A 14,058-nucleotide genomic window follows, 5' to 3' on the forward strand; every position below is an offset into this window, starting at 1 on the left:
GCCAGTTGCTCAGTGTTAATCTGAGACTTTTGACAGAAAGTAAAAGTGATTCACTGTTTTACACTTGTAACTCCTAAAATCCAAAGTGGTTGAACAAGCTCAGTTTGGAGTGCGTTTCTCCCATGCACTTGTTTTGGAATAAAATGTTTGACGTATTCTCATCAATGCCTGAAATCCACCATCATAACCAAGGTGCACAAATATATCTGCATATATGCCCATTGTTGTTCCTGAATGTAAACTGACCAAGGGTAAAGGAAATTAACATTACGGAAGTTACAAATCTTTGAAGTTTCTTGACTTTAAGGTCTCTTGCTTATAGGTATTCCACAATGATCCCTGTCTAAGTAACCCGCTAAATAAATGTCTTGCTTTTATCTTCCCACAGGACTGGCAATTGATTACTTCAACCAGCGTATTTACTGGGCTGATCCTGACCTCTCGCATATAGGAAGCATGAGATTGGATGGCTCAGACCCCCTAGTGACAATCAGCGATAGACACGGTAAAGCCCTACGTACAGTTTTTTATTTTCATAAAAATGCTGATATTCATTGTTCACTATAGGTTTTGTGAACTCATTGTCTGTTAACCACGTATGTTAGGATCAGTCTTCCCACATTACACAATCTTCCTTCCCTCATTAGCCACAAGTTCCTTAAATCTGTCTGCTTTCTTTTCTCTGCTGGATGTTTAGGGATTTCTCAACCATACAGAATTGATTTATTTGAGGATTATATCTATGGAACTGGCCTGAAACACGAGGTCTTCAAGATTCACAAGTTTGGAAAACAGTCGGTGGAATATCTCAGTTTGGGAGTGGAGAGAGCCACAAATATTTTCATCTCCTCCCGTTATAAACAGCAAGCTGGTAAGCTGTTTTAATAAAAAGTATCTAATATAAGCGTATGAGAGCAGCATGTCCTCAGTGCATATTATGTTTACTGTATACTCTATATTTCAGTGTTACATTTTATGTCACTTCACATTCTTCCTGTCAATACTGTCTTTTTAGATTATTTGCAGTATCTTTCAGGCAATTTTACATATTAAGGGAAATAATAATCGTAACGTCACTATTTGAACTTGGATACTAAAAGACATTAAGCCTTCAGTTACACTGGAAGCACAATAAATATCACAAAGAGTAGTTTGTTGCAAGCAGCCGTGACAAAAATCTGAGCAGATTAGAGCCATCTACTACAATTTGTTCAGCAAGCTTATGCAAATATGCAGCATGTACGTTGCATCTAGGCTGTTGCAGTTTTCCTTCCTCAAGAGAAGATGATTTACTTATTAGAATACTGGGAAGAAGGTAAGATCTGGTTTTCCACACACACTCTCATAAGTTGAACCAATGAAAGCGGTTGTTATATCTAATTTAATATAACATAATAATTTTATGAACATTGACTGAAATCAGACGTTCTGAATTGTGGTTAAAAATAATTATTACAAAACAAAACAATCTTTTTTAAACTCATGTAAAATGGACAGAGGCAAAGTGGAAAACTGTTGTCATTTTTAATTAACTTCACTAAACTAACTAACTAAATTTCATCAACAATATATCACGATATATGTGACTGAAAAAAAATACCCATAAAAAGGAAAACGTCTATAGTTATGCATTTATTCAATGCCAAAACTTCATACAATGTACAAAGAGAGTGCATTTGTACCTCACTGCCTCCTAGGCTACGTTCACACTGCAGTCCTTAATGCTCAATTCCAATTTTTTCCCATATCCGATTTTTTTGTGTGGCTGTTCACATTATCTTTTAAAATGTGTCCTATATCCGACTTGAGTGTGAACGCATCGCGGCCCTGAAGTGACCCGCATGCGCAGAGGCGTGTGATGATGACAATGATGGATTTGTATCCAACAGGTGCCTGTGAACTGCCAATTATCCATCAAGCTCCACAATTATCATGTTAACATTAAATCAGATAGATTTGTCAAGGACGTTTCTCTTGCATCTTTATCATTGTGCGGGCATGAATTCTCAGAGTTTTGCGGGAGCGGGCGGGAGTGGATGTAAACACTGCGGGCGCAAATGCAGCGGGAGCGGGATGAAGAAAACAGTCCCGCTATAGCAGGGCTCTAGCTCCGCTCCCCGGAGTGTCAGCTCTGCTCTCCGGCGTTCAGCTGGGTTTATCACCGAACACACGGTCCAGCTCGTTGTAAAACGGGCAGGTTATGCGACCACGACCGCTTCCTGATTTGAATCCTTAGCTTCTTTATTTAGTAATGCTTAAATTCAGCGGGTTGTCTCGTCTGATCTGAGGTCGTAGGTGAAAAAGGTGAGCGCGGAGGAGAGGCGGAGGAGAGGAGGAGAGGAGGAGAGGCGGAGGAGAGGAGGAGGAGAGGCGGAGGAGAGGAGGAGGAGGAGGAGAGGAGGAGAGGCGGAGGCGGAGGCGGCCCGGAGGGAGCCCCGCCGTCTCCCGTGTCTCCCCCGCGGCTCGGGGCTATGCGTGTGACGTCAAAGTCGCATTAATTCCGACCTGCCTGTTCACACTGCGGTCGCATTGCAAAACATCAGACCTGTATCCGATTTAGAACCACATATGGAAGTGACCTGAATCTGATTTGAAAAGATCAGATTCCATGTGACTTGTGCTGTTCACACTGTCATAAACAAATCGGATCTGAGTCACATATGAGCAAAAAATCGGATTTGGGTCACTTGGGAGCTGCAGTGTGAACGTAGCCCTAGTCTTGTAAATGTAAACACTGTACAGCTGGACAAATTGAAGTGCATGAGCAATAGTGCGGTGACAACCACGTAATTACATTGTGTGTTGTAATAAAATATCGATATTTGCCGTCAGTTTTTCGATTATTTATTGCAACAGAGAGCGCAACAATATATTGCAATATCGATTTTTTTCCCCACCACTAGTTGAGATAGTGTCAACCTCCTTAAAGCAGCACTATGTAACAGTTTCCACCTTAATATAATATTTCCAGAGTCATTGTGATGGTACATCAACTTCCAACAGGTTCAATGACACCTCTGTCATGGTCTGAGGGGTCTGTATCACCTTCACTGGTACTATGTAACTTCGAGGTGCATGGTAGGAACCCTTCCACACTAAAAAACTACAAATTTTTACGGCTTTGACTGCTTTACGGCATTCGTCACTTCCCCCTCCTTCCCGATTCGCAGTCGAGACGAAAGCTGGGCGGGGCTTGGAGCGCAGAGCTCAGGAGAACTGGTGGTGAGCTAAATGCGGAGTTGTTATCATGACGGAAGCAGCGAAAAAACCGAAGAAAATAAAAGTTTTAACGGAGAAGGCGGAAAAAAGAAAGTAGGAGAGTAACAAGCTAAATGCCCGGACAAGAATAAACATTGGCCCGGTGTTCACTCGCTGGCGTGAGCTGAAAGACGAGGAGGGATGTCCGACCGATGGGGATTTATGGGGATAAAACAAGAGACAGAATTGTTATGATACAAATGTCAATGTAGAGTTCTATGTTCAATAAGAATCAAAATTAGAATGTTTTCACATACAGGGGATTCGTCTTTGGTTTTGGTCATTTTAAAATTACTGACAATATCAACAACAGACACAGAATAATAATAGTGATCATAAAATTGTGTAATTGGCAATGAGGAAGCTTTATAAAATAATAATACAACTGAATAGAATTACAGCACTAGAGGAAAGAATGCAATGCAAAGAAAATATTTCTACTATTTTTCCTGAGAACTGTAAAATTGGGGCTGATCTGCAAAACATTCAGTTATTCACAGGTTATAAAGTATTTTTTTATTTTGTCAGTAAGTATGTTGGACTACTAATTTAACACGAAGTCCCTCTAAAAAACGTGACAGGAAAAAGGTGCAGTAGAACAAAACCAGAGCGTATATTGTAATTCGGGGCGCATTATCTCGCTGAAACAGGACAGGGGGGCGGGGGTGACTTCACTAATAAAACCAAGTTGAAATTAGTGATTTTCAACTTCGTCATATTATATTGTTTAGCCAAAAATAAATACATTACCTCTTCTCTATCCATCCTGCAAACGACCACTGAAAACAGAAAAGTAGTTTTGAAAGTCCGTCACGTCTTCTCTCATTCATTATCAAAACAAATGCACGCGACGGGGACAGGAGTTTTCCGGCAGTACGCGCTGGTGCTCATGGGAAACGTAGTGTTCTTTGTGGTAAAGCACTACCACTTTTGTCCAAAGGAGCCGCCAAACTCAACAAAAGCTGAAAGTTACATTGTGCTGCTTTAACCCAAGTTGGAAGCTGGTTCCATGGTAATGGTGCCTGATAGTAGATGTTTTAATTGCTTTGTCCATCTGCTTCGGGTAGCATTACACTTTAAAAGGCCATTAATCACGTGGAATAAAGAATATTTTTAACTGAATCCCCATTGATCATTGATCAGGTGAAATTTCTATTCTTAAGCCCTGCCTCTTCTGGTTAAATAAAGATAGTACTCTAGAGCTTTTTTATACCAAATAACCACTTTTCATATGCAAACAAGCATTTTCTATCAAAGGCTAGCCAGATAATCCTGTGTGTCTTTCTCTTCAGTGTCAAATCCATGCTTGAGAATGTCATGCGAATTCATGTGCCTGCTCAACCCAACGGGTGCTAGATGTATCTGTCCAGAGGGTAAAGTGCTGCTTAATGGCACCTGTAGCGATGTCAACACCTCAGGTAAGCTCACATATAACAATGCACATGTATGAATCTATTTCATTTTTTTAAACCATAGCATTTGATGAAAATAAAATGAAACTCTTCAGAGTATTCTTAAAAATACATAATTATTTTATTTATGCCTAAGCAGCTATTCCACCCATGCAGTTATTTGTATCCCTGCATTTATGATACCAAATGAGTCATTCTGAAGAGCTCAGTCACTTCAGTAATGGTAAAAAGATAGGATGCTATTTTTCCAATAAGTTGGTTTATGAAATGTTATCCCTGTTGGGTATTCCATGGTCCACTGTAAGGGAAATTATAAAGTGGATGCATTTGGCAACAACAGCAACTTGGACACAAAATAAAAGACATTAAATCACGATAAGAAATCAATAGCATAGGGTATGTAAAAGTTGCCACACTCTGCTGATTCTGCATCCAAATAGTTCTGAACTTCCACTTGTATTAACTTAAGCACAAAACCTTGCCACAACAGTTTGGGAAAGGCCGTTTTCTATTCCAACATTACTGTGCCCCAGTACACAAAGCAAGTACTATAAAGACATGGTTTAATGAGTTTACTGTGGAAGAACTTGACTGAGCTCTGCACTCAACACTGTTAATCTTTGAGAAGAACTGGAATAAAGATTGTGAGTTTTGTGCCACATCAGCACCTGGCCACATAAATGGAGTACAGCAGTGTGTTTCAACCCTGGCTGGAGTTAGTGTGATATTGACAGGCTTGTGTAGACCTTGATAACAAGATGATTGTGATCCAACTATTTAAATCAGGTGTATTAGAGGAGACATCTAAAGAGTGATGGGCAACTCCAGTCCTCAAGGGCTATGAATGTCTTTTTTATTCAATCAAACAAAATGTTGCTTCAGTCAAAAACATACATGTTCAACAATTAAAACCTTCACTTCTATTAAAAAAGCATTTTCAATCAAATAAAAAAAAATGTTTGAATGCAAAAAATATTTGAAAACTCATTCTTTTTGATTGAAAAGTTTTTTTGATTGAAGTAATTATTCTGTGTTTGGGTCATATTATAAGTAGGACATTTGTGTCTTTATCATTCAATCAAAAAATGTTCCTTAAACAAAAAAAATATTTCCAATCAAAAAAACCTTCATATATCATATTAAAAAAATTAAATGCAAAAGAAATATTTGAGACCCCAAAGAAATTTCAACAATTTGATTGAAAATGTTTTCTTTGATTGAAGGGGTAGGAAATGTATGTCGTTAATATTCAATATAAAGTTGCTTCAATAAAAAAATTATTTCCATCAAAGAAAAACTTAAAAAAATTTATATCAAAGAATAACCTGTTCAAATGCTGTTTTACAAACCTGATTAATATGCTGTTTAAACGACAAATCCTGATCAAAAATAACACCAAAGTTTTGCACAGTAGCAATGGAGCCCATCGCATGTGCAAATGTACACTTTTTTTATTTGATTGAAGAGGCTTTTTTTTTTAAATTAAGTGAATGTTTTTCTTATTGACCATATTTTTTGTGATTGAAGCAACATTTTATTGTTGATCAAATAATAAAGACACAAATCTACCTTCATAAAGGGCCACTGTCCTGCATGTTTTATTTGTTTTTCCTGTTTAATCACACCCAGATACATGTGGCCAGGGGGGTATTCCAAGAAGGAGGTTTACTGGCTAAACTGGGTATGTTAACCCGGGGTAAATGGTAAACCTGGGTTTTCTGTTCCAAAATGGTCAGGTTAAGTAAGTCACCATGGTAACATAGGCTCTGAACCTGGTAGGGGGTAGGTTTTATGCCGGTTTTGTTCAGATAACCCAGTTATGTTCTGGTATTTAAGCGCAAGTTCAGGAGGGCTGCTGCGTAACTTGTTACACATAGAAGCCCAAATTGTCCGTGTAATTCACCGTGAGAGAGTGATAAGACCACGGTATGACATTTTGGCTTTCCCCGATGAGTATTTGCGAGAGCGCTACCGTTTTTCAGCAGAATCCCTGATTTATTTGAGTAACCTTCTCCATCCATACACTGTAAACCCTATTAAGTTCACAGAACCCAAAATGTTTTTTGTAACTGATTACCCAGTAAAGGTCTGGAGGCTGATGCACACCTAAAAAAAGACTTTGTGAAACAGGTGCGTTGGAATAGGTAGGAGTGAATCAAGGAAAAAAAGGGGTCTCCCGCACACTGTAAAGTCAAATGCAAAAAACTTTAATAGGGTAAACAAATAAGCAACGTTTCGGTCCACAGGACCTTTCTCAAGCAGAGAGCACTGAAAGTAAAGGGGGTGAATAATTTTGCACGGCCACTTTTTCAGTTTTTTATTTGTTAAAAAAGTTTGAAATATCCAATACATTTCGTTCCACTTCATGATTGTGTCCCACTTGTTGTTGATTCTTCACAAAAAAATTACAGTTTTATATCTTTATGTTTGAAGCCTAAAATGTGGCAAAAGGTCACAAAGTTCAAGGGGGCCAAATACTTTCGCAAGGCACTGTATTCATTTAACTTAAGTGAAAACTTAACTGTAGGTTGAATAATTTGAAATTGATCACGGCAAAGACTTTACCTCTGTAGAGAGTGTTGGTGGCTCCTCTATAGCCGAGAGTTTTTGTTCATCATCCTCCTATAGAAAACAAAATAGGCTACTGGCTGTGTGCTTAATTAATAGCCTAAAACACTGACTATGAAATAACGGCTTACAGCAGCAGTATCAGCATCTATGAGTGGTGGCTGCTCCCAGCAGCAGTTCCACCTTCAACTAAGAGGTTGACAAATTGGTCATTTTCGCGTAAAAGCAACACTTAACACACAAGGAGTTTTTTTTTTTATACAATATGGTAATTAAAAAGATAATAATTATAATAATTGAATATTCCAATTAAATATGTAATATTAAATACGCCTAGGAAACAGCAATAGGTCATACTAGATACATGAAGGGCTGACTATTAGGTGTAATTAGGAAAAATACATTGGACAAGAGGGGTGTGCCCCTCCTGGGAGGTGGCCGGCTCTGATGACGTCCCCCCAGGAATCCCCTCCATCATCTGCCGGCCACAATTCACTGATACTGACAGCTCCTCGACAGGGGTGAGGGCTCAGTTATCCCTGCGCCCGTCCTTCTCGCCTCTGCAGTCTTCTTATTAGCTTTTACAATAGATGCATCTTGTTGGAGCATGACAATAAAAGGCCCATATGGGAGACATGATATCCAGAAAAAATACTTTACCAATTTGGACAATGTTTTTATATTTCATTTTGACCTGTTTCCAGGTTCTTTTCTGCCAACCTGGGTTACATCTAATGAATAAATCATTCAGTGACAAGTAGTCTGTATTAGAAAGCATCATATTAATAAGAAAACAGGATGTGAAGCCAGTTTCCCCGAACTATTTAATTTAATATAAAATTCACATAATGGCCTAAAATGACGCGAACAGTAAAGGCTGATTTATGGTTCCGCGTTACACCAACGCAGAGCCTACGGCGTAGGGTACGCGGTGAGGCACACCGTACAGTGCGCGTCGCTGCGTACCCTACGCCGTAGGCTCTGCGTCGATTTAACGCGGAACCATAATTCAGGCTTAATTCTCTGCCAAGCCATATCACGTGCTTTGGCAGATGTATTAGTGTTACTTTTTTTTGTAATCACTGCCCTCTCCTCGTACGCCTCGAGGAGGACTTGCTGCTTAGTTTCTTTGAAATATGTGAAATATGAAATATAAGTTGCTCTTCGTTTAGCCATTTTTTTCGTTTTTCGACCCTCGATAGATGATGTCTTTATAGATTTATAGACTCACCGGTTAGTTGAGTTCATTCATAACCGGTTTGTTGGAACCAACTGAGCGGGTTTAGTCGTCATGGGTTCAAATAACCTCAAGATGAGACTTTGGCTGCGTCCCAATTGACCCCCTCGCCCTCGTTTTCTTCACTAACCCTAACTTTTGCACGTTCCCGTGAAGGTAGTGGTGTCCCGATTCCTCTTTTCACCAAGGGGGAGGGGGCATAACGAGGGCTAGGGGCTGAGAATAGCCCCTTCAAATCGAGGGATTTCAGATGCTGACTTGGCGAGCGAGGGGGTATGAAAATTTCCCAGAATGCTTTTGTCGTAGGCTCTGCGTCGATTTGACTCGCCGACCGAAGGCAAACAGGCAGACTCGTCTCAGAGAAATAGAGAGAAATAATCCTGTGACTCGTCAGATTTGTTTTGGATGTTTCTGATATAATAGTCTTCAGAAACCACAAAGTAATCCAGCTGTTATCTGGGTAATTTACACACTTTCAGATAAAGTTGCTGAAGATCACGCCAGAATAAAGGGATTTATGGTTCCGCGTTACACCAACGCAGAGCCTACGGCGTAGGTTACGTAACCTACGCCGTAGGCTCTGCGTCGTTTTAACGCAGACCCAAACTCCGGAGCCGGCAGACAGAATCATCTATTAGACCAACATCTTCCTAAATGATTTATTTCAGCCAGCATAATTATCAACAGAGCTGCGTCCCGGGAGAGAGTTTCTCTCCTGGGGCGACGGAGCAGCTTGACCCGGCGGACACGTCTGTTTTCGGGCTGTGAGCTGCTGCTGCTCCCCGGGGCCGGGGGCTCTTCTCATCTGCGAAAACATCGGGTCAAATTTCTTAACAGGCGTTATTTGGATAAACTGAGCCCCGGTTGCGGATCCTAAGGTTACCTTTATGCCTGAAAAAATATTAAAACTTAATAAAGTGCCATATTAACAGCGCTACAGCTGAAATTAAAACAGCTTTTGGCTCTCAGCTTCCTGATCAGGTTAGGGATGAAAACGAGGGGGAGTAGGAGAATTGGGACAGGCACCTGGGCCAAGTGCCCTAGATCTCAAGTGCCCTAAAATCTCCCCCTTCTTTTTTAGGGGTTAGGGAAGAAAAGAAGGGCGAGTGGAGAAAAGAAGGGCGAGTGAAGTTGAATTGGGATTGGGCCTTTAACTCAGTGTTTTGTTAAACCTCCTTCTTGGAATACCCCCCCAGTAATTAACAGAGTTTTGGAGACCTTGATGACAAGTTGGTGATGACCATTGATTTGAATCAGGTGTGTTAAAGCAGGGAAACAATTCAAACATGCAGGACACTGGCCCTCGAGGACAGAAGTTGACCATCTCTGATCTAAAACATGCAGGACAGGACCTGAGGCCCAGGGTTAACACATGCTTCTCCACGGAATGGATGGAAATAACACTTAAACATCTTAAGAAAAGATGCCACGAAATATGATCTGATCTTCCTCTAAATTACAATAAAGAAAACAAAATGTTCTTCACCTGACAAAATGCAAAAATATTTCTTGTGTCTTTTTGATCACAATCATTCACAGTGCTGAAGAAGTAAGTTAATTCTTGGACTTATTGGCTGGTCAAACCCACCCTTAGAAACACTGACATTATTTGGTAGAATAATTTGTTTAACTTTTAAATCAAATTTTCTATCAATAACTGCATGGGATAAAAACCCTGGGACAGCCAAATAGTTCAAATCGTGATTTTTCTTCTGCGATCTGCGATCATGTTCTGATCTACAAATATTTTTTTTACACACGCACAAAATATTTTTACAAGTACAAATATTTTTTGCAAGTACAAATATTTTTTGCACACGCACAAAATATTTTTACAAGTACAAAGTTTATTTACAGATACAAAATACTTATGGCATTTATTTGAGCCCATACATATGCAGATCAACTCTTCTTGATTGTAGAGATCTTTACTACTTTATAGGAAGTAATTAGTCAGTGGGTTCACTTACTTTTCCCCTAGCACTGTTAATGTTTATAAGGTGTGTTCAATAAAGGTATGAGTAATTATAGTTGGTTGTGTGTTATCAGCTTAAGACCCTTATTTTTGTATATTTTTGTGACTTACACAAAGAGCAATTTTGTACATGATTTATTAATATTAAACCTTTATTTCATCAGGCAAGCAATTTAAGAACAGGTTCTTATTTACAAATGCAGCCTGAGAACATAAAGTCAAATTTCAGGTACTTTTTCTTGCCACTAGATATGAGTTGACTGCCTCACACTGCATAACAAGTAAAGTGAACTTTTTGTCATGAAGGTGAATTGTGTCATCCCCCCTGTGAGAACGGAGGCCGCTGTTTAGCCAATGAAAAAGGAGATTGGAGGTGTTACTGCTGGCCGGACTTTTCAGGGGAGCGCTGTGAGGTCAACCACTGCACTGACTACTGCTTAAATGGAGGAACCTGCATGGGCTCGCCACTGGGTAAGTCAGATTAAAAACCATGGTGGTGTAATTCAGCCATAGTTGCCACCTAACATCTGCAGAGGAATATGAAATTTGGTGCACCTATTGAAGACATTTCAAATTTGAACCTACCTTCAGTCAAGCTGTTCCTTCTCTCTCTCTCTGTCGCGCTCTCTATCTCTCTCTCTCTCTCTCTCTCTCTCTCTTGTATGTCAGTAGTGGCATTGAATCATGTTGTATCTAATATAATGGTTTTTGATAAAGACCTCTCACCGTCAAACCTTGCAAAATATCAAGAACATCTTTATTTTCATAGTTTGTGGGAAAACAAATGTTACAGAACCCTACAGCAAGTTGTTTGACTTAAAGTGTGACTCGTGTTGCCCTGTGAATGTTTTATTAATAGCCTTATCAAGGTATCATGAGTTCATTAAATGCCATCATGCATTCACTGAATGAGATATAGTTAAGAAAATTGGAACCTTTAGGGTATGTTACAGCAGAAACAATCAGGAAGTTAATGATGTAGGTTTTTTTTTTTGAGTGTTCTCCTCAAGGGGTAGATGAATATTCTTTACTTATTCTCTTGGATTTTGGAACACGTCTTCCAGCAGGAAGGAAGCTGATGACTTAATTTGATTTGAAGATCATTTTTTTTCTTCTTTTTAAACAGTCTGTCTGGGGCAGTGTGGGGGTTAGCTGTAATAAAAGTGTATCTGAAGAAAGGACATTATCATTCATGCCAGACACAATGCCATTTTATAGATAAAGGAATGGAAATTGTGTTCATGTTTTCTTTCTTTGTAATAACATGCATAGGCAATTTCCAAATAAATCAGATAATTCAAGAACATTGAATATGAAAATTGGATTGCACTGAATTGCTTTCATCTTTTGTTAAAAGCTAAATCTGAGGGATGCTTGTGAAATACACAAGAAGAAGACAATGGGCTTGCATTATCAAACACACTAAAAGGTAGCAGAGACATGTTGGTTCTGAGGTCCGATGTTATTTGTTTTGTTTTATTTTATATCATTAGGTAAGAAAGTTGATTTATATATTGCAACTCCTACTCATCGGCAGTTCAAAGTGCTTTACAACATAAACAGACATACAATTAGGATGTCGTTAATATAACTTGGTTCTGGGAAGCTTATTTTCTTTAATTAAGTGCATTTACCAGACCACTCCACTTTTATATACATGAAGCAATTTGTCAAGAAAAAATTTGTGTTTTAAGTCTGGATTTAAAACTGGCTAATGTTGGGTCATGTTTAATGCTAAGAATGCTAACTAATACAGTCCTGACCAAAGCACATTATGATAATAGATTTATTTATTTATTGTTTATTTTGTTCGCCAAATGATCTTAGAGCACTGTTACTGCATGACTAGAAGGTCCAAGTCTTGACTGAGTCCATATGTTTAAGTGTCTTTCAACAAAACAATGAACCCCACATTGTGCAGAGTGTGATTGTGTATGTATTATTTAAAACACACTTTTATAGCCTTGTTGGATGAAAATGCATATATCTCTACAAATTATAAGAGTGCTGTGGGATTGTGTTTGTGAATGGATGAATGTGAGTTATTTACTGTGTAGAGCCTACTTTAAGAGGTCAATAGGACTAGAAAAGTGCTATACAAAAACATGCTATTTACCATTTCACATGTTTTTCTTGTTCTTGTGGGGATTTTCTCCTGGTACTTTGACTTCCTCTCTCCAACAAAACATGTATGTTAGATTGATTGGTGATTGTATGTTAGATTGATTGGTGATTCTAAGTTGATTGCATAGTTGTCTGTCTCTTTGTTCTAGCCCTGTGTTGAAGTGACCATGTTCAAATCAAATCAAATCAAACTTTATTTGTAAAGCACCTTTCATACAAAAAATGTAACACAAAGTGCTTTTCATAAAACATAAAATGTATTAATGCCCCCACCCCCTCCCCCTCCCCGCACACCCACAGTCAGAATCAGAATCAGCTTTATTGGCCAGGTTCGAACAATGTCCAACAAGGAATTTGACTCCGGTAGTTTCGCTCTCTATGGTGTTAAAGGTGTTAAATAAACACAAGCAGACCACAATTCACCCAAGTTCCATACACACAGACACACATGCAGACACACAGTGCAGACATGGCTGGGCACAGAGGATCCAGGTGAGGAAACGGTAACAGGGAGCCGTCCACGCCAGGAGGTCTCATAACCCGCAGCTACAAGGGGGGGGGGCCCACAGAGACCATCCCGGCCCGGACGAATAGAGGAGTCCACACCACAGCGGTGAAGCCGTGGCGCAGAGCTCCACCACCATCCAGGCCAGAACCACCCCCAGGACGACCCCCTGCAGGCCAGAGTCACTCCCAGCATGGAGGCTCCCCATGAGGAAACACTGGAGATAAAAGCTACAAGAAAGCAGGATACGATACACTAAAAGAGTTTAAAAAAAAATAACATAACGTAAAATCCTAAAAGTATGTCTAGAAAGCAAGACATTAAAAACTAAAGGAATAAGACAGTAAAATGTATAAAATAGACCATAAATAACGACTAAAATATTTAGATAAAACATTAAGATAAAACAATGAAAATGAAAAAGATGATAAAAAAACTAAACTAAATATAAAACTAAATATAAAACAGAGCAGTAAGATCCAATAAAAATAAGGGTGAGCATAAAAAATTTAAAAGAGTTAAATGAGTCAGTTAAAAGCCTGATTAAAGAGATGGGTCTTGAGCCTCTTTTTAAAAACATCAACAGTCTCTCTGAGCTTCTCCGGGAGGCTGTTCCACAATCGGGGACCATAAAAACTGAATGCCGCCTCCCCGTGTGTCCTGGTTCTAACTCTTGGTATGGTTAAAAGGCCAGCACCGGAGGACCTCAGGGTACATGTTACACAGGAGTACCCCATCTCTTGCACTATGATTGCTGGTAAACACTATAAGTTCCACAATGATCCAGGATAAATAGCAAATATCAAAGCTACTGACGAGCTCATTGACCGAACCCCCAGACAGGCCAGGTGTTAGAGAGAAGACCTGGTTAAAGATCTCACTACTGTTTTCTGTTATACACTTTTTTGAGATGACTCCTGTTGAGACATTCGTATGCACTGAAATCGTACTTTCAAAGAAAACCATACTATAATTAGTG

General features: G+C 39.3%; 1 protein-coding gene across 1 annotated transcript in view; it reads left to right on the forward strand.

Annotated features, from left to right (window-relative positions):
* The window catches only part of lrp1bb (low density lipoprotein receptor-related protein 1Bb), a 520,571-nt gene that overhangs the window by 472,460 nt on the left and 34,053 nt on the right, over window positions 1–14,058 (forward strand). Inside the window, exons 82-85 of the mRNA XM_061722939.1 lie at window positions 389–505; window positions 698–871; window positions 4,551–4,676; window positions 10,757–10,921. Of these exons, the coding sequence (XP_061578923.1) occupies window positions 389–505; window positions 698–871; window positions 4,551–4,676; window positions 10,757–10,921 (582 nt within the window). The remainder of the gene's footprint in view (window positions 1–388; window positions 506–697; window positions 872–4,550; window positions 4,677–10,756; window positions 10,922–14,058) is intronic.

This window comes from Cololabis saira, chromosome 6 (genome assembly GCF_033807715.1).
Source record: "Cololabis saira isolate AMF1-May2022 chromosome 6, fColSai1.1, whole genome shotgun sequence".
Classification (NCBI taxonomy): Eukaryota; Metazoa; Chordata; class Actinopteri; order Beloniformes; family Belonidae; genus Cololabis; species Cololabis saira.